The 20,614-nt window shown below is 52.8% G+C and overlaps 3 protein-coding genes across 12 annotated transcripts; 2 read left to right on the top strand and 1 right to left on the bottom strand.

Annotated features, from left to right (window-relative positions):
* The first annotated feature begins 2,391 nt into the window (after window positions 1–2,391).
* Window positions 2,392–7,660, top strand: Doc2a (double C2 domain alpha). 4 transcript variants are annotated; one of them, XM_087908432.1, is made up of 11 exons: window positions 2,392–2,475; window positions 3,210–3,562; window positions 3,928–4,007; window positions 4,176–4,250; window positions 4,361–4,470; window positions 5,892–6,018; window positions 6,097–6,156; window positions 6,243–6,406; window positions 6,492–6,573; window positions 6,666–6,762; window positions 6,850–7,660. In XM_087908432.1, exons 2-11 carry the CDS (start codon window positions 3,289–3,291, stop codon window positions 6,993–6,995), a joined length of 1,215 nt encoding a protein of 404 aa, XP_087764558.1. In that variant the 5' UTR covers window positions 2,392–2,475; window positions 3,210–3,288; the 3' UTR covers window positions 6,996–7,660. The 4 variants fall into 4 exon arrangements, with proteins under 4 accessions (XP_087764558.1, XP_087764555.1, XP_087764557.1 ...); XM_087908429.1 differs by having other exon boundaries at window positions 2,393–2,475; window positions 6,666–7,660; XM_087908431.1 differs by having other exon boundaries at window positions 2,400–2,475; window positions 3,276–3,562; window positions 6,666–7,660.
* On the bottom strand, window positions 6,539–17,675 carry Ino80e (INO80 complex subunit E). 4 transcript variants are annotated; one of them, XM_087908436.1, is made up of 8 exons: window positions 17,015–17,675; window positions 16,786–16,856; window positions 16,543–16,595; window positions 12,469–12,547; window positions 12,269–12,380; window positions 11,788–11,904; window positions 8,438–8,529; window positions 7,787–7,925 (listed from the first exon to the last, which is right to left on the bottom strand). In XM_087908436.1, exons 1-7 carry the CDS (start codon window positions 17,093–17,095, stop codon window positions 8,458–8,460), a joined length of 585 nt encoding a protein of 194 aa, XP_087764562.1. In that variant the 5' UTR covers window positions 17,096–17,675; the 3' UTR covers window positions 7,787–7,925; window positions 8,438–8,457. The 4 variants fall into 4 exon arrangements, with proteins under 4 accessions (XP_087764559.1, XP_087764560.1, XP_087764561.1 ...); XM_087908433.1 differs by lacking the exon at window positions 8,438–8,529 and having other exon boundaries at window positions 6,539–7,925; XM_087908434.1 differs by lacking the exon at window positions 8,438–8,529 and having other exon boundaries at window positions 6,539–7,925; window positions 11,788–11,853.
* A 58-nt stretch (window positions 17,676–17,733) lies between these two features.
* On the top strand, window positions 17,734–20,224 carry Hirip3 (HIRA interacting protein 3). Of its 4 annotated transcripts, none has more exons than XM_048454935.3 (7): window positions 17,735–17,875; window positions 17,954–18,074; window positions 18,168–18,276; window positions 18,502–19,391; window positions 19,466–19,634; window positions 19,714–19,812; window positions 19,884–20,224. In XM_048454935.3, the coding sequence occupies exons 2-7, from the start codon at window positions 18,069–18,071 to the stop codon at window positions 20,045–20,047; spliced, it is 1,437 nt and encodes a 478-aa protein (XP_048310892.3). In that variant the 5' UTR covers window positions 17,735–17,875; window positions 17,954–18,068; the 3' UTR covers window positions 20,048–20,224. The 4 variants fall into 4 exon arrangements, with proteins under 4 accessions (XP_048310890.3, XP_048310892.3, XP_048310893.3 ...); XM_048454936.3 differs by having other exon boundaries at window positions 17,740–17,875; window positions 17,982–18,074; XM_048454933.3 differs by having other exon boundaries at window positions 17,734–17,875; window positions 17,954–18,276.
* The last annotated feature ends 390 nt before the right edge of the window (window positions 20,225–20,614 follow it).

Below are 20,614 nucleotides of genomic sequence, written 5' to 3'. Positions count from 1 at the left end.
CTGGGATGTAGGCATGTGCCAGCAGGCCTGTTTTCTGGCTTCCTTCTTTACCCTGGAGAGTTACAAAAGAACCCTCGTGGCTGCTTGAGAAACTTATCACTTTAGGCTGGTGGCTATAGCTCAGTGGAAGACTACACACTTTGTCTATACAAGGCCCTGGGTCTGGTCTTGGATACACAAATGAACAAATCTAAAACTTTTTAGTATTTATTGATTTGTGTATGTGTACCATCATGGGCCATGGCCCATGTGTAGAGGTCAAAGGGAAACTTGTAGGAATTCTCTCTTTCCTCGACCATGCAGGCTCCTGGAAGCCAACTCAGGCTCGTGTGGCATGCGCCACTGTCATTTGAATTTTCTCACTTCCTCACATGTATATGCTCTTCAAAGAGGTAACATGCATGTGGCACAATTTAGAAGCATTCAGATGGCATATAATCCCAGTGCTTGACGGCAGAGGCAGGCAGATAACGGAGGCCAGCCTGGTCTACATGGTGAGTTCCAGGTCAGCCAGTGCTACACGGTGAGACCCTGACTCAACAAGAAAAAACATGTGGAAAGTTGCATGTTGGAGACTGAGTCTTTCCTATGCTTGCCCTTTCCTGCTCCACAGCAGCCTCATTCTCCAGCAGTCACCATAGCTACCATTTTCTTGTGCAGTCCTCTGGAAATAATACATGCACAATTAAACATGTGTAAGGTCTTTCCTCATCAAATGGCAGCGTTTTCCACGTGTGTGGCTCTGACTCTGCATCTCGGTTTAAGGAATGAGATTGTGAAGATGAATCTCTGTGTGTGTGTGTGATAGATCTATCTATCTATCTATCTATCTATCTATCTATCTATCTATCTATCATCTATCTATCTACCTATCTATTTATTGCCTCCTTTTTCATGGCTGCATACTATTTTGATATGGGAAATTATGTCATAGCTAATTGACCAGTTTCTCCTGCATGAACATTTCATTTGTTTCCTTTTCAGAAGCTGTAGGGAAGAGTCTCCAACTTCTATTATTTTGCTTATCGCCTGGTATATGCATAGGATAAGATCAGAGAGCTGGGACTTCCGGTCAAGGAGTATGTGTGTTTGTGATCTTGGCAGCCATTGTCAGAGCAGCTGCAGCAGAAGAGTCACTGACTTTCTTACCCATAGTATTAGTGTGCCGGCATTTGATAGGTGACGGGTGGTGTGTTATATAATTTGACTTTATAGTACTCCTTTAAAAAGTTTTAAAATATGAACACATAACATTTACAGGTAGCATTTACCATATTATCTTCTTTATTTGGTGCTGGGGATCAACTGTTGCACGCCAAGCACACACTGTAATGTACCAGAGTCTCCAGTCCTCGGCTGTCTTCAAGGGGACAGTTAGTCAGTGTTAAGCTTTTGGGCAGCAGAATTTCTCTATTGAGTCCCAGTATTTAGTGAGGCTGACTTAATGTCAGGCCCAGTCTGGATCACTTGGGACTCAGAGATGAATCAGCCCATTTTCACTGCGGCAACTCCAGAGCTGATGGGAGACAGGACGTCAACGGGCAGACACAACTGTCATCAGAGCTGAGTCTGGGGCTAAAGCGACTAAAGCTAAAGGGGAAGGAAGGTGGTTGTGCTAGGGACAGGTGACTTGGAATGACCTGGAATGAACAGTTCTCAGGAACAGAGAACCTAAAGGCCCAGAGAGCTAGAGCAGGAGGTGACCTCTGAAATCGCAGGTTGCTTGTTGGTGGCCTGAGGTGGGCAGGGAGTTCCTGGTTTGAAGGGCCTCTACGAGGACTTGGTCTTCCAGGAGGCAAGTTTAGGACACAAGAGGTAGCACCAGTCTGTAACCCCAGTGAGGCAGGAGGTCAGGAGTTCAAGGCCAACCTGAGCTGCCTCTCTAGACTCAGTCAAATAGTAAAAAAAAAAAACAAAAAAACGCCTACTGGGGTGAGGCGGTGGGGTGAGGCGGGAAGCAATGCTGTGCAGACTCTTCCTGACTGCAGGTTCAAGCCCTGAGGTCTTCCCCGCTTGAGGGACAGAACTGGAGATGGCAGAGGGTGGCAGGAGGTAAAGAGACTAGGTCCTAGGGGCTGGTTTGGGTTACTAGAAGGAAGCCGGCGTGGGGAAATCAGTCTCCTTCGAATGAGGTTTCCCCAGCGCAGCTGGAGCGGCAGGCAGGTCCCTCCCTCCCTGGCGGGTCCCTAGGTCACTGCGGATCTCTAAGCCACGCCCACGGACACCCAGGGGTAGGACAGCTGCCCTCTTCCCTTCCCCCTCGGGTGCTTTGAGGGTTGAGGGTGTGCGTGAGAACCAGCGTCGCTATGGCAACTAGGCCGGGTGGTCGGGCCCTGGAGCCCAGGGAGCCAGAGAAGGCGAGAGGCGGGGCAGCGGGAGGCGCCAGGGCTGCGCGGCGGGGCGGGGGCCTGGGTCTCCCGGGAGGAGCTGGGGAACACCGGGCGCCTCTCGCGGAGGTGCACGCCAAGTTCTCGGGTGAGTGTGCACGCGTGTGAGCTGGCCCGAGGAGCACGGGCGGGTGTGAGCGCGAGCACACGTGTCGGGTGTGCACTCGCGTGCGCTCTGGGGCCCTTGCCTGGCCCTCTGCGCCCCGCGCCCCTCCCGGCCGCCCGCGGCAGCTCCCGCCACTACCGCCCCGCGTCTCCCGTCGCTCGGTCCTCGCCCGCCACGCCGCAGTCGCCGCTGCCGCCCAGCCTGAGCCCGCGGGCCGCCCGTGCTGGGCACCTGTTGGAGGCCCAGGGACAGGTGCGGGGGCCGGGCCGGCCAGGGGAGCGCGGGTGAGGGTGAGAGGAGAAAAACACCGAGGCAGGGGGTTCCCTCCTTGGTAGAGCGGTTGGCCGGGGTTAGGGACTAGGCAGGCAGGCAGGCAGGCAGAAGCTTGGGCTGAGCGAAGAGAAGCAGAGGTGGGTGACACCCTGGCCAGATCCGCGCCTGATGGAGAAAATGGCCAGAGAGCCTCAGAGCAGCAAAGAAGGGGGAGCTGTGGGGTCTCTGGAGGGTTTGAGGGGATGGGAAACAGAGGGGGAGTCTAGAATGAGAGGAAAGTCCTGGAAAGGTGACAGAGGGACAATGTACAGGTAGTGGGCAGTGTTAAGGGGAGTCACGATCTGTCTGCCCGGACTGATCTGGCAACCCAGCCAGCCCCTTGTGAGGCCAGGCCTCCTGTCTGCCCACCAGCTAGCACAGATCACCTCTCCCTTGACATCCAGGAAGGGAGGGCAGTGAGGTTTCTCCAGACCCCAGCCAGCGACTCCAGCTCTGCACCCGTCTCCCAGCCAGAGGTGCTGCATGAGGGGCCGCAGGGGCGATCGCATGACCATCAACATCCAGGAGCACATGGCCATCAACGTGTGTCCTGGACCTATCAGGCCCATCCGCCAGATCTCGGACTACTTCCCTCGCAGGGGGCCAGGACCAGAGGCTGCTGGCAGCAGGGGCTGCGGGGATGCCCCAGCTCATTTGACCCCTCTGGCTCTGGCCCCCCCTGCGGCTCTCCTTGGGGCCACCACACCCGATGATGGAGCTGAGGTAGAGGTAGACAGCTACGACTCGGATGATACCAGTGAGTCTGGGGGCTCAGCGGGCTCCCAAGTGTTTGTGTGTGTGTGTGTGTGCGCGCGCGCGTGTGTGTAGGGTGGGGAGGAGGGGAGGACAGTCCTGCCACCACAGCTGCAGTCTGGGTGCAGATTACAGCTTCAGCAAGGCTCAATATTCAATATTTCTGCTGAGACACTCCACCACCCACACAGTCAGTTGCGGCCGAGCCAGAGACCCAGACGCAGGCATGCACATGGCTGCTCAGCCTCTTGCACACACACTGGCAGGCCAGCAGAGATGTGGACACGGTCTTCAAGCCACTAGGTCTCACACTCTGGACTTGGACCAAAACCACATTACCTTCTCCCTCTTCTCTTCCCTTGTCTGCAGCTGCCCTGGGCACTCTGGAATTCGACCTTCTCTATGATCAGGCTTCCTGCACTCTGCACTGTAGAATCCTCAGGGCCAAGGTGCGTGTCCCTCCTTCCTGGGTTGCTACCCTAGGGTGGGGGCTGCATCTTCCCCCCAACCAGTGCAGACTCCCGCATCTCTGGAACTGTACTCTGTGGGGCTCCAGTCCTGCAGGAGGAGGGAACAAGGCTTGGGAGTCTAAAGCCCCCTTTGCACATATCCTGCAGGGCCTCAAGCCCATGGATTTCAATGGCCTGGCTGACCCCTATGTCAAACTGCACCTCCTGCCGGGAGCCTGCAAGGTATGTCTCCTTCCAGCATTGGCTTGACTTATGGGTCCCTCCCAGTGCCGACCTGCGGCCTTTGGGGCCCCAGGGTCCATGCATCAGAGCCCTTTGTCCCCATGCCCCAGGCCAATAAGCTAAAAACTAAGACCCAGAGGAACACACTGAACCCCGTGTGGAACGAGGAGCTGACGTACAGCGGAATCACAGATGATGACATCACACACAAGGTGCTCAGGTGAGGACTTTTCCTCCAGGCCAGCGCCTCTGGGATAGCTGTCATGGGAACCTTTGGTTGGTCAATCTCCCCGTGTCCCAGTAAGCTTGTTTTGCTGACACTCCATGGTAACTAGTGGCTGCCAAGCCCCCTCCGCAGCGGCCCAAATGTTCCCACTGGTCCTCTAGCACAGGACTGTTGGTTTGGCAGCTGAAGACCTTATCAGTGGGGCCGGGTGCTGCATTTGCTCATGGCTTCCTCTGCCCACCTAAATCTTTCCTCTGAGGCTCAACCCCAAACCTGCCTCTGGAAAGGTTTCTCTGCTCTCCAAGACCCCTCCCCAGAGCCCTTGGCTTTAGTCAGACCTTCACACCTCAAGCTGCTACCTACATTCTCTGAGGAGGAAAGTCTTCCCGGTTGGGGAGCTTGCCCTGTCACCATAGGTGTGAGAAGTACCTCAAAGAGGAGCGCATCAGCCAAGTGCAGGTCCAGAGAGACCTCGTCCTTTATTCTTGGGTAATAGGGAGCCACAGAGGGTTTCTTACCATGGGAGAGGCATTGTTACCAGGGTTCTTCTACAGAGCCCACCTTGGATATCAGAGGTGGGTGAGACAAAGGCAGAAGCCGCAGACTTGGCCTCATGCTCCTCAGGGTAGACAAGGAAGCCTCAGGGTTGCAGAACGCGACTATTGTTTCAACAGGGTCAGCCCAGGCTGGTCTTGAACTCAGATCCTTCTGCCTCAGCCTTCTGAATGCCAGGCTTGCAGTGTGCCACCATAGCCCATTATTAGGGAGCATTTTTGTTTGATTTTTTTGAGACAGGGTTTCTCTGTGTAGCCTCGGCTGTCCTGGAACTTGCTCTGTAGACCAGGCTGACCTCAAACTCACAGGGATCCGCCTGCCTCTGCCTCCCAAGTGCTTAGAGAGCATTTCTTTGCTTTACCTCGTGACAGTTTTAGGAGATGGTTATGCTCTACCCCCACTTTACAAATGGACAGTCAGGTGACCTGCCTAAGGTCACACAGCTAATGGGCAGGGCTGGAACTTCAACACACCTTCAAACCATAGCTACTCACCCCTTAAGCCTGTACCGCTCTATCTGGGACAGGCTGGCTCCCTGCTCCAGCAGGAAAGAGCAGGGCACCCAAGTCTATCAGTAGTCTGTGGCTGTGTAAAGCAGCTAAACACCCACAGGGGACTACCACTGTGCCTGTGGCCACACCCCGTGGGGGTTCAGCTGGCACCTGTCCCAGGTGGGTAATTCTTGATGGATACAAGACAGCTCAGGGCGGACAGGGCACACCCAATCGCCCTTCTCAAGCTTCCACCCATTTTACAGATGAGGTGTCAAACTTAGGGCAGAGCTGGGACTGGTCCAAGGACCCTTTCTCCCTCCGCGGGGCTCAGATACCCAGGGCCCTGACCCTGCAGTTCCCCGCCAGGATCTCTGTCTGTGACGAGGACAAGCTGAGCCACAATGAGTTTATCGGGGAGATTCGAGTGCCCCTCCGCCGCCTCAAGCCTTCACAGAAGAAGCATTTTAACATCTGCCTTGAGCGCCAGGTCCCGGTCCGTGTGGGGCTAACGGGTATGGGGGAGGGGACCTGGAGAGGTCAGCTTGCCAGAACCTTGTCTTTGCCCCCTCAGCTTCCTTCACCCTCTTCAATGTCTGCGGCACTGAGGGGCATTTCCTGTTACCTAAAGGAGGTGAGGCACATCCTGAGAACCCTGTCTGGGTGGGAGGTGGGAGAGGGCCTAGACTGACCTCTGACCCCTGCCTCCTTTTCTGGCAGCTAGAGCAGGCAGAGCAGGGACCTGGGCTGCTGGAAGAGCGTGGGCGCATCCTGCTGAGTCTCAGCTACAGCTCCAGGCGGCATGGGTTGCTGGTGGGCATTGTTCGCTGTGCTCACCTGGCTGCCATGGATGTTAACGGCTACTCTGACCCTTATGTGAAGACGTGAGCCCTTGCCTAAGCCTGACCCCAGCCTGACTGCTCTGGGGCTTAGCCTGTCCCTAACTTCATGGTTCCCCTCTCTCTGTAGGTACTTGAGACCAGATGTGGATAAGAAATCCAAGCATAAAACATGTGTAAAGAAGAAGACATTAAACCCAGAATTTAATGAAGTAAACATGACAAGGAGCAGAAGTGAAGATGGGCTGGGGGTGGGGATGTGGTCAGAAGGCCTGACAGAAAGCGCTGCCTGCCTTGTTCACAGGAATTCTTCTATGAAATGGAACTCTCCACTCTGGCCACCAAAACCCTGGAAGTCACAGTCTGGGACTATGACATTGGCAAATCCAATGACTTCATTGGTGAGTGGAGAGGCCCACCAGGTGCCGAGGGAAGTAGGGCAGGAGAATGGGCACTGATTGGGTCTGCCTGCCTTGGCTGTTCTCTAGGTGGTGTGTCTCTGGGGCCAGGAGCCCGGGGAGAGGCGCAGAAACATTGGAGTGACTGTTTACATCAACCGGATACAGCCCTGGAGCGCTGGCACACCCTGACCAGCGAGTTGCCCCCAGCTGCAGGGGCTTTCCCTTTGGCCTGAGCAGACAGTAGCTGCCCAGCATAGGCCCTTGGGGCCGGGTCCAGTACCCAACCTTCGCACGAGTGTGTTGCACGTTTACACGGGGTGGGATGCCCGCCCCACACTACCTGTCTTATTTTTGTGAGTCTCTGTGACTGTGGGTCTGTCTTCTTGTGAGGGACCATGAGAGCTATTTCACATATGCAAACTTTCTTCTGCCTAACTTGCTGTTACCGCAAATATGCAACCCCCATGCACGGGGCCCTGTGGGGTCTCCTGCCAGGGTCCCTACCCCACCCTGCTACTCCTCTCTTGGCCTCTCCAGGCTGCCCGGCCCCCTGCTGCACAGGGAGGAGGTCGGATTAGGGGAGATTAGAGGAGGACATTTCCAAAGGAGGAAAGAACGAGGAAAGAGCCAGCCCTTTAATACAGAGCCTTCTTTAAAAAGTCCCAGCCCTGTTCAGCTGCTCTTCTAAAGGGGCGGCCTCCACAGGGTCTCTGCTCCCTAAGATGTGGCAGATCCTCTTGGCCACTCGTTTAAATAACTGTCCCCTGGATGGGGCTGGGATGTGAGGGCAGGGCCCCTGCCACCTTCCTCGGGGACATTTGTGCATGTTTACGCCTTTTCTGATTGTGTCAGTGGCCGAAGCATGGCAACTGGGCATCAATAAACATCTCTTGAAGAAGTGGGCTCACGCGTGCTGTGTGGGCTCGGCAGGTCACGGGGCACTACTCCGGGATGTCGATTACCAGGTCGTCGTCTCCGTCAAGGGCGTCATCCCCGCTGCCTGCGTCGCTGAACATCTGCTGAGGGACGGTGCTCAGGATCGTGTGTGGGGGCATCTTGGGAGGAGGCAGGGGGGTCAGGGCTGCCCCAACACTGGCCCCAGAACCCCTGGCAGGGAAGGCCAGTGGCCCACCCACAGGGCAGTCAGGGGGTCCTACAGCCATCTGCAGCAGGGGAGAAACACAAGGAGGACTTGTCAGATGCACTGGCACTAGGCAGCTGCACAACGCCCACTGAAAGGCAGTTCGAGGGGTGGGGGCAGCCCCACCGCAGCCCCTCAGTCTCAAGCCGTGAAGTGCCTGGGTGAGGGGCGGTGATGGAGGCATGATGGGGATGGGGTGAGGGGAGTCTCATAGGGAGCCTGACAGAAAAGCTGGGCTCTTCCCTCACTAGCAAAGCACCATAGTTGCTCTGTGCCAGCAGTTAAAGTCAGATTCAGGACTAGCTCAGAGTGCCTTCCTCCTGCCTCTGGGCACCTTGGGTGTCATCTGCCACCATTGGTCAGCTTTCCCTCCTCCTCCTGTGGGATTCACTGTTTCATGGTGGGAATCACAGGCTACCTGAGCCAGAAGCCTAAGCAGCAGCTCTGTTCCCCAGCTTCTATGGCATTGTGGATGAGCCCCTCCTTGGGACCCCAGCAGTCACCGGCCTGAGTCAGGCCCTCCTCTCAGCTCACCTGGTCTAGGTACCAGCCTCCTAACTGGATTCCCTGCCTTCAGCCTCTCCCAGAGCCAGCTCCTCCTCCACACTGCGGCCAGAGTGATCACTCTAGAACACAAACCTGAGCATGTCACTCCTCTGCCTGAGGGCCCTGGCTACCCTCAGGGTGGTCTGTGCAGTGTGCCTAACAGGCTGACCCTGCTCCATTTGTCAAGGTCATCTTTGTCCTCTGAGCTGGGGCCTCTGCTCTGCCCCGCCCTGCCAGGTCCTCACACATCCTCCCTCAAGAGAGCTCTCTACATGTTGTGACAGCTCACATGTCGTGGGCACAAACTGAATACCTAGCATGCCCAGGTGTTCAATAATCTCTACTTTATAGGACCGTCCTGGAAAAGAGGTGTGGAAAGGGAAGTTAAAGGGACAGAATGCTAGTCCACACTGGGCAGGGCCCAAGGTGCCTCTGGGACTGGGGTAGCAAACGACATCTATGTGTGGTCTCCCCATGGCCTCCTGATTGCTTCCAGACCCTTACCTGTTTGTGGGTCATGTGACGGTGCTAGAGTAGGCAAGGCCTCAGGAAACATGGATGCAGACTGGAGGGCCAGCTCTGGGAATTCCCGAACCGGGACCCCTGTGGTGATCTGAATGAGAATGCTGTCCCACCCCCCAGAGGCTCTAATGTTTAAATACTTGATCCCCAGCTGTTGAAATTTTATAGAATTAAGAAGTTGGCCCTGTTGGAGGAGGTGTGTCATTGGAGGTGAGCTTTGACTTTTCAAAAGCCCTCACGGTTCTCACCTCAGATGCTCTCATTCTCCATCTCTCCCTCCCTCTGCCCCTTGCCCCCCCTGCCCGGCATCATGGACTCTACAGGTTGCCTTGGTCATGGTGTCATAGCAATAGGAAAGTAACCAAGACAACTGCCATGTGCCGGAGATGATATGCATAATGAGAACCAGACCTCTGCTGGTTCCCTCTGCATTGCCACCTTGCTCCCCAGGAATTACCCTAACCAGTATTCCCTCAGTATGACCAAGAGCAATCAGTGTGGCTCTATGGGCTGCCAGGGCCCAGGCGCTGGCTAGGCTATGTTCTCCACGCCTCGCTCATTTTAGCCTCTCCTGCCCTCCACTCCCACTGCCACCTCAGCAGGAACTAGCTAATCTTACTGACCCCATGCTCCAACACTAGCCCTTCCTGGATCCTCCCATGCCCCCACCTAAAGCAGTTGACTCTAGTCTTTCCCTATCAACCCAGACTAAACACCCAAACCTCTTTCCTACCCTAGGTTGCTGAGCTGTTTTCTCCCACTTGTCCTGAAAGCCAGAAGCAAAACCTCTCAGGAAAGGCCAGTGTGTATTATTGCCCCACTGTTTCCTCCAGTGCCAGGGGTCAAACTTAGGGCCTTGAAAATGCCAGGCAAGAACTGCTACTGAGTCACATGCCTAGTCCCCAGAGTTCATACTTAACCCCCAGGAGCTAGAGGTACAGGAGGTTGCGAGCGTTTGGTGTGAACTCCTGAACCTGAGTCCCTGGAAGAGCAGCAAAGGATCTTAACTGCTGAGTCATTTCTCTAAGCCTGCAATTCATCCTTCCATGGTTTGTTCCTGCCTGCCCATCCCCTCTCTCTGAGGCTATAGCCCTGGCTGGCCCAGAATTCACTTGTAGAGCAGGATAGCCTTAGACTAAGAGTCTGTCTCTGCCTCCCAAGAGTTGGGATTAAAGGTGCATACCACTAGGCCAAGCAGAATTCCCGCTCTTAGCCACTAATAAATACAACCTCTGATTCTGCTTGTGGTATCAGAGCACCGAGAGCTGTTTAGCCTGGTCCAATGATGGCCATCCCCACCTTCCTTCATCTTTGGCTCAGTTCTCATCACTCCTGGGGCTTCATGGTTGGCTTCTTTCCTTCACCAGTCTTGCAGCCCTCCAGAGACTCAGCTCACACAGGCTGCTGACTAGTTAGCACTCCCAGATGCCTTCTCAACAGGCCCAAGGCCGGTTCTTCATCTCTCCTCTAAAATTAGCTTCTCTATCATCCTCATCCCAGAAAAACTGCCCCCTACTTCTTCACTGCTCAGAAAAAAGAGCCCTGGAACCCTTCTGGCTCCCTTTTCCCTCTCACAGTTAGTCTGGGTCTCTGAGGAAACCCTGCAGCCCGTCTTTGACATGGAGCTCTTCTGGGTCTCTTGAAGGTCCTTCCTTCCCACTGTGTCTACAATGCAAGCAGAACTACATCCTGCCCTGCTTACCCTGCCCAAATGGCTCTCACTCCTTTCTCTCTTTCACCTCAGGGTCCTATGTGCTTTCCTCAGGCACCAGGTCTCTGACCACCTGCCCAGCCCCCCCACCTTCTTTTTCTTGTTTGAAATACAACCTCATTATGTAGCCTTGGCTGGCCTGGAACTCACTTTACAGACCAGGCTGGACTTGAACACACAGGGATTCATCTGCCTCTGCCTCCCAGGTGGCTGGGCCTAAAGGCGTGTGCCAGCATGCTCTGTTCCCCCTTGTCTTTCAACAAGCACACTCACCACCAGACACCTCATGGTGTGCGTCCTGTACCCACTCAACAGCACCCTAGATAATCTACCTTCAAAGTCCTGCCACTGTCCTCATTTTCTCGCTGTGGCCAATCCACCTTATTTACCTTCTGCCCATTTCGCAGACAGAGTAGCAGCTCGGTACAGGGTTACAGGGTTTGGCTCCCTGTCTGTCACAAGCAGCAGCCCTGCAGAAAGGCTCTCAGCACAGGAGGCGCTCCATGGCCACCTGCTCATTTCCCCGTTTCATCACTCTGAGTCTAGGATCCCCTGTCAAAGTCACACTGCTCTGAACTCGGGGAGCTGGGACTCTACACATCACAGTCCTGCCCCAGCTCCAACAGGACTATGTACAAACATGCCTCACTCCAGCCATGCTGCAGGGCTTGGCCAGAGAGCCCGGCTGTGAGGCAGAACCTCGAGCAGCCTAACTTGGGAATCTTCCAAGACTGACTCTGGCACTGCTAGGGAGCCAGGGCTCCTCTGCTCTGCCCTTCAGGGCTGAGACTTGGACCGAGACTTAGCATTTCAAACCAATCTTTCAAATTTTGGATATCAGGCTGGGGATACAGCCCAGCTAGTACAGGGTGTGCCTAACACAGTACTGTGTGAACCAGATGTGGTGCACATGCCTGTAATCCTAGCGCCTGGAACGTGGAGGCAAGAGGACCAACAGTTCAAAATCATCTACTACCTACAAGAGGCCCTTTCTCAAACAAAACAAAACACCCAAAGTCTCTGTGCACGCTCTCTAGTCTTAAGCTTCCTTCAGGTGGATGTCCTGCCTTTGTGGCCCCTCCCTATAGTCCCCACATCAGGGTACCTTGAGTTTCCGGGGTAGGCGGGGCCGTTTCTCCAGCTTGGGCCTCAGGGGGCTGGGCTCAGGCAGCTGCAGGGCCAGGTAGTCAGAAGGGAATGGGGGGTAAGGGGGAGAAGCCAGCTGAGGTGGGAGTAAGGAAGATGGAGATGGGAAATGGAGTAGGTAAAGGCGAGGGGTGAAGGGCAGAAATGTACACAGGAGAATGGAAAAACAAGAGATGCTGATGAGTGTGGCTCCCAGGCTCCTGAGAACAGAGGGGAGGGACAGCAGCAGGACTGTGTCCTGGGTCTGCCCCTAGTCCTACCCGGGAGAGATGTAGGCAGCCTGACTCACACCCTCCAAAGGTTACTTGCTGGCCACATGTGGACACATCCTGAGTTGGGAAGCCTCGCCCTGAGACCTAGCCCCTTTGCCCGAATGATGCCCACTGTATTCCCAGGCTCGGTAGTGCATGCACTACTTCCTGGTCTTGATCCCAACTCACCGAACTCAGGTATGGGGACGGGGCCCCAGAAGTCTGCAGCGGAAATCCTGTTGAAGAAGGCAAGGAGAGGCTGGAAGGGGACGGGGCACCGCCCATTTGAGGGCTTCTCTTCCTGGAGAAGGGATAGGGAGAAGGGTCAGGGGCAGTTGGAAAGCCCAGATCCCCAACCCCTGCCCTGGACAATTCCGGCTCCTCCTTACCTCTTGGGGGCTGGTGTGTCAGACAACTTGGGCGTCCCCTCGGTCTCACTGTTATCTGAAGAGGCAGTGGCATCTGAATCTGTGGGGAGGGCTGGTCAGTGGGGCTGTGACCCCAAGAATACAGAGTGTTGTAGGGAAGAAGACTTCCCAGCTGGTACACGTGCAAGCACGTGATTATGAGAGCCCCTCGGCTCTCACACCTATTCCCTACTTAGAACCTCCACGGCACATTTGCCAGCACATACCACGTACAGGCTCCTAGACACTCTCCTGGTCTTTTTAAGCTCTGAAGGGGAGGGCAAGCACATAACCTCTGCTTTCCAGATGGCCTCACTGAGCTCAGAAGGTATGAATGGGCCTGAATGCAGGTCTGGGACTCTGTGATCAACCTCGGCCACCCTTTCACATGCTCTAAGGACCTAAGGACCTTTACTCAGAGACCCGTTAAAAACAGCCCTCAAGCCAGCCGGGGGTGGCGCACATCTCTATCTCAGCACTAGACAGAGGCAGCGGATTATATTAGGAAGGCAATAGCAGGAAGATCTGAGTTCAAGACCAGCATGGTCTACAAAGTGAGTTCCAGGACAGTCAGAACTGCTACACAGAGAAACCCTGTCTTGAAAAGAAAAGAAATGCCCAACCAAAACCAACAACAACAACAACAAAAAAACCAAACACCCCTCAAACTATATTTTCTTTCTCTGCTCCACATTCCAACTGCCACAAGTTCAGGCCACCAACATGTCAACCCCCACCCCCACTTAGCCATCTCACCACTCACTGCCCCTACTGTTCAGCACAATTTAATAACGCTGTCCACATGTTTTAGCATATTCTTATATCTGTCTTCAGTCTTAAGGAAGACTAAGTAAGGATTAAGTGCAGGACCTCCTGCACTCGGGCTAATTCATTTCTTCAGAATTGCAATCCTGGCCTCCACAACGGCAGGCCTCATTCTTCTAGATCTATTTCCTAACTCAGTCTTCTCCCTAGAAGGCTCGCCTTTCACTTACCGATCACTGTACGTGATATATGTTATTTCCCACTCAAATCCTTAATTTATATGTGAGACAGTCTCAGTATATGCGCGTCCCTGGCTGGCCTCGAACGCAGAGAGATCTTCCTGCTATTGCCTCCCTAATATAATATTCTTGGGGGCTGGAGAGATGGCTCAGTGGTTAAGAGCATTGCCTGCTCTTTCAAAGGTCCTGAGTTCAATTCCCAGCAACCACATGGTGGCTCATAACCATCTGTAATGAGGTCTGGTGCCCTCTTCTGGCCTGCAGACATACACACAGACAGAATATTGTGTACATAATAAATAAATAAATATGAAAAAAAAGAAAAGAAAATATAATATTCTTACTTAGATGTTTGCGTGTGAGTGTATGTATGTGCACCAGGTTCATGCCCAAGCCTGAGGGAGTCAGAAGGAGGAATTCAACTTCCTGGAATAGAGTGAGGTGGCTGTGAGCTGCCATGCAGGTGCTGGGAACTGAACCCAGGTTCTTTCCAAGAGCAGGATGTGCTCTAAACTACTCTTTAGTTCTCTGGTTGCAATTTAAAGTTAATTGTTAAAAAAAAAAAAATCAAGTTGGGCTATGTGTTGGTGTTGGCGCACACCTTTAATCATAGCAATTGAAAGGCAGAGGCAGGCGGATCTCTGAGTTTGAGGCCAGTCTGGTCTACAGAGGCAGTTCCAGGACAGCCAGGGCTACAAAGAACAAAAAAAAAGATGGGAAAAAGATGAACCTGTCCCTGTGCCTTGGTGCGCACCAGCCTGGCCTCCTCTCATCAGTTTTCATCCGGAAAGCTTGAGCCGCGTCTTCACGTGTGGAACGGATCCTAATTCCTAAACCCTTCTCAACGGTTCTCTCATCGCACACAATTCAGACATCACACTTGTGTGATTTACAAGCTGGAATGTCTCTAACACTTCGCTGGATGTTTTCAGGCTCTCTGTAATCCCAGTCGGTCTGAACTCAATGTGTAGACGAGGCTAGCTTTCAAAGTGGTGATTCTCCTGGCTCAGCCTCCTGAGTGCTAAAATTACAGGCATGTTCCACCATGACTAACTGGTTTTCATTTATTTGATTATATTATTATTATTATTATTATTTTGAGACAGAATCTTACTTTGTAGCTCAAGCTGGCTTGGAATTTAGCCCCATCCTCCTGCCTCATCCTCACAGTGCTGGATTATAGGTATAGGGCACCATTGCCAGGCAGCTACTGTATTTGTAGCTTTTCACTTTTATTTGTTTAGAGATGGGTATTATGTAGCCGAGGCTAGCCTTGAACTTCTGGTCCTCCTGCCTCTACCTCCTAAGAAGGACTGGGATTAAAGGCCAAGATATAATGTCTTGCTTTTTTACTCCCCACCCCCTTTTTAAAAACATGGTCTCATTATGTAACTAGGTTGCTTTTTTTTAAATATAAAAAAATTAGATTTACTTATTTGTGTGTATAGGAGTGCATGTACGTAGGGGTCAGAGAACAACCTAAGAGCCATTCTCTCCTACATAGTGGGTGCTAGGGACTGAACTCAAGTGTCTTTGCTCAGTGAATCATATCAAAAGAAGCTGGGTGAGGGGCTGGAGAAAAGTCTTGGTAGCTAGGAGCACTTCCAGAGAAACTGGGATCAAATTCCAAGTCCTCACTGATCACAACCATTTATAACTCGTTTTTAAGAGATCTGGTGCCCTCTTCTGGCCTCCATAGGGACTGCATATACATGGGACACATAAATGCAGGCAAAAAACCCATACACATAAAACATCTTTTAAAAAACAGAAGAAGCTAGGGGGCCGGGGTGATGTCTGTGGAGCAGGTGGTGTCTGAGTGGTGGGGGCAGGGGTGAAGTGTGTGGTGGAGGAGATGGTAGTGTCTGAGTGGTGGGGGCAGGGGTGAAGTGTGTGGTGGAGGAGATGGTAGTGTCTGAGTGGTGGGGGCAGGGGTGAAGTGTGTGGTGGAGGAGATGGTAGTGTCTGAGTGGTGGGGGCAGGGGTGAAGTGTGTGGTGGAGGAGATGGTAGTGTCTGAGTGGTGGGGGCAGGGGTGAAGTGTGTGGTGGAGGAGATGGTAGTGTCTGAGTGGTGGGGGCAGGGGTGAAGTGTGTGGTGGAGGAGATGGTAGTGTCTGAGTGGTGGGGGCAGGGGTGAAGTGTGTGGTAGAGGTGGCACGAGCGTGAAATCCCGCCCTGGTACTGGGGAGGCTGAGGGAGGACTGTGAGTTTGGGATCAACAAAAGCTACAAATGAAAAACACACTTCAAAAAAAAAATGTCAAAAATAATGTTATGAAACTACATAAAATTCATAAAATTCAATGTTCACAAATAAAGTTCTAATAAAACAGCCATTTTGCTAATTAATATGCTGGCTATGGCCACTTTCACATGAGCTATGAGGTTTGTTTCAGAGACAATATTTTACAAAATCAAAAATATTTTCTTGATCCTTTGCAAAGGAAATTTATCAACTCCTGTTATACTATAATTATTACCCTTTAATCCTGTTTTACTTTTCATCAAACTCTCATTATCAGTTGTATGCCTTTAATTCCAGCACCTGGGAGTCAGGTGGAGCTCAATGAGTTCGAGGCCAGCCTGGCCTACAGAGTGAGTTCCAGGACAGCCAGGGCTACACAGAGAAAAGAAAGAAAAAAAAGAGAAAAGGGAGAAAGAAAGAAGGAAGGAAGGAGGGAAGGAAGGAAGGAGGAGAGAGAGAGAGAGGAAAGAAGGAGAAAAAAAGGAGGAAGGCAGGCAGCAGCAGAAGGTAAGCAGTAAGACTTAAGAACTATTGGAGGGTTGGGTGGTGACACACGCCTTTAATCCCTGCACTCGGAAGGCTGAGGCAGGCAGATCTCTGTGAGTTCAAGGCTGGTCTACAAGACCTAGCTGCAAGATAAGCTCCAAAGCTACAGAGAAACCCTTTCTCGAAAAAAAAAAATACAAAAAACAACCAAAACTATTGAAGGGATTGCACCAGCTTCCACATCCTAAGAGGATAGAGCCAGGCACAATTGTTTAAAGCACCAGTATCTCATGTCTTCCTGCAAATGTTGACTTTGCTCACCGGAAGAATCTTCATCCACATTCTCATACTGCAGAAGTCGATCTAGAAGGAAACTGGGAGAAGTGGAAAAGAGAAGAATTATTCTCATTTTAGTAATGTTCTCCGGCAAGATAACTATCTAGTTCCTCCTAGAAGGTCCACTGGATCCTCCTAGGAGGGCATGTATTTGTGGTCCTATTTCAGGATGGAGCCAAAAGGAGGATTCCCTAGGTATCATCGCTCTTGTTCTTCAAGAAGCCTTACCTTTTGTCCCGGGAGACCTTCAGCAATTTCCTCTGTGCCTTCCTGAGCTCCTCCTGGAAGCACTCGTGTTCCTGTATCGGACAGGGCAGGAGCTGAGCCAAGAGCAATCCGTAAAATGCCCAGAACCCAAAGACATCTCTTCCTACCTACTCCCTTTACCACATGGGTAAACTGAGGTCCTCTCAGCGCTAGGCCTCCCACTCCACAACCTCCTCACACCAGCACTCACGTAAATGAGAAACTTAAGCTTCCGCTTCAGATTCCTGTATTTCTTTTTGTAGTCCACTTCGCCGTCCGCTGGTCCGTTCATGACCCGCCTGGGAGTATCGCCCCAGTGTGGAGTCCCGCTACCCAGAGCTAAATCGGCCCGGCCTCTTACACTTCCACTTCCGGAGACTTGGCAACGCCGCACGAAGCGGACTACAACTCCCGGCGCGCTCCGCGCGCAAGGCGCGTAATCACACCCCCGGTCTTCCAGGGGAAGACCTGAAAGCTACGCCGCTTCCAATGGCTTCGCGGTGCGCTGAGGTCACAGAGGAGCCGGACGCTGAAGGGCGGTTGATTCTAAACTGACTAGAGATTTGGAGCCATAAAAGATAACCAGAAATGCATTATGTTGGCGAGGATACCCTTTCCCTTCTGCCTTTCGAAACAACAGAGACCTGACTTGGTGATCCTGACCACAGAGCAGCGTGAAGAGTTGATTACGTTACAGCCAGAGATTTCCGGCGGCGAATCTACTTCTAATGAGAATTTTAATAAATAGTTTTAGCAAAGAGCAGAAACCTCGAGACCCACCAATTGCTTAGGGAAAGCAAGATCTGACAAAGTTCTCCGTCCAGCGACCCACCAATTGCTTAGGGAAAGCAAGATCTGGCAAAGTTGTCCGTCCAGCACTGCAGGCGGCGGTCCAATGGTCCCGCCCCTCACGAAGCGGCGTCACTGCGCGTGCGCAAACTGCTGTCAAACGCACTGAAGGCGGCCCGGAAGAAAAAAGGCGGGAGCCACCAATTCCCGGTGACGTAAAATGGCGCCGGGGATGAGATGCTGGAATTCACGCGCAGCTTCTTCCGACTTCCCCTGACTTCAGGTACATAGGGCATTAAGAATCTGGATTGGAAAGGGCAGGAGTCGGACTGGGACTCTGTCTTGACACGTGTCTTTGTAGCACGGTTAAGCACGCCATCGTTTGACAGCAATTTCTGACCCACGTGGGCCGGGATCACCTTGAACCTGAGGAGAAGCAGGCGTTGAAGCGGCTGGTGGAGGAGGAACTGCTGAAGATGCAGGTGTGGGCGTGAGCCTGGGCCAGGAGAGACAGGGTTTGTTGCTGAGGGACTAGGACAACCTTGGTTTGGTTTGCCCTCATGCTGCACCCACAGGTGGATGCTGGTACCAGGGAAGGAAAGCTAGACTTTATCAAAGTGAAGAGGTCTCCTGCTCCCGGCAGTGACCCAGAGGCAAAAAGGTTCCGCTTCAATTCAGAGTCAGGTTAGTACCTTCTCCCCTGCATTTATCTGTGTGTGACTACAGCATCATTGGTTTGACAAGGCAGAGCGCATGTATTACATTGCATGGCAGTAAATGAGGGTCAGGGAGGGAGGGACCAGATGGAATCACACCACTTTCAATTCTAACCAGAGTAGAGCCAAAGGTACCCTATCCTAAACGCAAGGAGCAGGAGGAGCCTATCCTAGCCCTATCCCCATGTTCCAGACTCCAGCTCTACACCATCCAGTCCAGACTGCTCAGAACATCCAACAAAGAACAGCACAACCAAGGAAAAGTCATGTTCGAGAAGAGCCCTAAAGAAAGCAGTTGTGAGCACAGATGAAGAACAGCAAACAGACCTGTCGGCTGAGCTGGGATTAGAGAGCAGTGAGGAGGAAGGGGAGGGCTCTGTCTGGAAGGAAGAGAGCACTGAGGAGGAGGATGGGGAAAAGGAGCAGAAGGCTGGGACTAAAAAGAAAGCTGAGACCAAGAACGAGCAAGCACCAAGCAAGGCTTCAGCCACTAAGCAGCAGGTTAGGGAAGAAAGTGGAAGCAGTGAAGAAGAAGCTATGCAGGGTAGAGCAAAGATGGGGGAAAGCACAGGTGCTAAACGCCACAAGGAAAGTGACGACAGTGACGAGGAGACCCTAGCCAAGAAGAAAGAGCACAGGGAACCCAGACAGAGGAGCAACAAAGGGAAGAGAATGAGCTCTAAGCAGAAAAGCCGGGCTGGGAGGCGAACTAGAGGCGTGGGAGACAGTGAGGAAGAGAAGGAAAAGGGGGCAGTAAGTAGTAGGGACAGCAGTGGGGAGGAAGGGGAGGAAAACAGGAGCAAGGCCGGGTCCCAGACTGAGAGCAGAAGGCAGAGCGCCAGCAGCGAGGACGGTGAGAGCGGCACACAGGATCCAGCAGCTGCTCAGGACACTACAGAGGCAGGCACACAAGGCAGCAGTAATGGGGAGAGTGATGTGGAGGAGGAAGGGAGTGACTCCCAGGCAGGAGAGAGCACCAAAGAGGAGAGGAAGAACTGCTCCTCCAAGAAGAGCTCCAAGAAAGGCAAGGCACGAAGTTCCTCTTCCTCATCAGACTCAAGTCCAGAACCCACAAGCCGGAAGGTAAGAGGGCATACCAGGTGGGTGGCTTCTGCCAGGGGAAAGGCTGGGCCTTCAGCTGCGAATTCCTTTACTAGGCTAAGTCTCGACGCTGTGGAGAGGACCATCCAGCTGTGGTGAGACTAAAGCGTTATATTCGGGCTTGTGGTGCCCATCGAAACTACAAGAAGCTCCTGGGGTCCTGTCACTCCCACAAGGAGCGCCTTAGTGTCCTCAGGGCTGAGCTGGAAGCGCTGGGCATGAAGGGTGAGACTGGGTGTGCCCAAGAGCTGCAGGAGGGCGTGGGTACTGGGCAAGAGAAGCTCATGAGCCACTTCTGCTCCAGGCAATCCTTCCTTGGAGAAGTGTCGGGCCCTGAAGGAGCAGCGAGAAGAGGCAGCTGAGGTGGCTTCCTTGGATGTTGCCAATATCATCAGCAGTTCAGGTAAGTAATTTTCTCTTTAGGAAAGGAAGAGGCTGGGGTCAGATAATTAATTTTCTTCCCCCACTTCCCAGGCCGATCACGAAGAAGTAATGCCTGGAACCCTTCAGGGGAAGGAATCGCCCCAGGGGAGCTTTATCGCCGAACCCTGGATTCAGAAGAGGAGCAACCACGCCAAGCACCTCCAGACTGGTCTCATATGCGGGGCATCATTAGCAGTGATGGTGAGAGTAGCTGAACTCCATGCTCCAGCATGGACCCTGTCCTGCTATACAAAGAGCCTGTGGCACTGAAGCAGTCTTTTAAAAAGATACTATAGCCCCAAGGACCTAAGTTGTTGGCACAGTATTCAATTTCATGTTCTCTAAGGTTTGTGGGTTTGTTTTTAGAGTCAATAAAGTAATGTTTGTAATTACTTCATCTGAATTAGACCCCAACTCTCATGCCCCATCCTTTGGGATGTAGCCCTTGCTATTAGCTAGTAGTCTCTTTTATATTCCCAATTGCCCCAGCCCCTGGCCTGCAAGGCTGTATCGGAGGATACAGTTGTCCTTTCAGTGTGACCTGGTCTCTAGTCAAACTTGCCTGACCAACATGAAGCCTAATGGTAGAACATACGCCTAACATGAACAAGGGTCTGGTCTCAATCCCAGCACCCACTCACCGCCCCCTCCCCCCCAGCTCAGTTAATCTTCTTTCCCCACACTGCCAGGGACTTTTAGCCTTCAAGAGGTAGGTATAGTAAATACTCCTGACCAATCAGAGCATGACAAGCCTCTGCAGAATTCCGTGTCCAGGCAGGCAT

The sequence above is a fragment of the Myodes glareolus genome, chromosome 7, assembly GCF_982192425.1.
Source record: "Myodes glareolus chromosome 7, mMyoGla1.1, whole genome shotgun sequence".
Taxonomy (NCBI): domain Eukaryota; kingdom Metazoa; phylum Chordata; class Mammalia; order Rodentia; family Cricetidae; genus Myodes; species Myodes glareolus.
The sequence above is the reverse complement of the archived record's forward strand: the minus strand, read 5'-3'. Positions and strand labels throughout refer to the sequence as shown.

Coding starts and splice junctions, on each gene's coding strand:
- Ino80e (XM_087908433.1), bottom strand. CDS start 17,095: ATGAACGGACCAGCGGACGGCGAAGTGGACTACAAAAAGAAATACAGG. Junction 16,596..16,785: donor AAGGTCTCCCGGGACAAAAG/GTAAGGCTTCTT, acceptor CACTTCTCCCAG/TTTCCTTCTAGATCGACTTC. Junction 12,548..16,542: donor TGTGGATGAAGATTCTTCCG/GTGAGCAAAGTC, acceptor CCCTCCCCACAG/ATTCAGATGCCACTGCCTCT.
- Doc2a (XM_087908429.1), top strand. CDS start 3,289: ATGAGGGGCCGCAGGGGCGATCGCATGACCATCAACATCCAGGAGCAC. Junction 3,563..3,927: donor CTACGACTCGGATGATACCA/GTGAGTCTGGGG, acceptor CCTTGTCTGCAG/CTGCCCTGGGCACTCTGGAA. Junction 6,157..6,242: donor TTTCCTGTTACCTAAAGGAG/GTGAGGCACATC, acceptor CTTTTCTGGCAG/CTAGAGCAGGCAGAGCAGGG.
- Hirip3 (XM_048454933.3), top strand. CDS start 18,153: ATGCTGCACCCACAGGTGGATGCTGGTACCAGGGAAGGAAAGCTAGAC. Junction 19,635..19,713: donor GGAAGCGCTGGGCATGAAGG/GTGAGACTGGGT, acceptor CTTCTGCTCCAG/GCAATCCTTCCTTGGAGAAG. Junction 19,813..19,883: donor CAATATCATCAGCAGTTCAG/GTAAGTAATTTT, acceptor CCCACTTCCCAG/GCCGATCACGAAGAAGTAAT.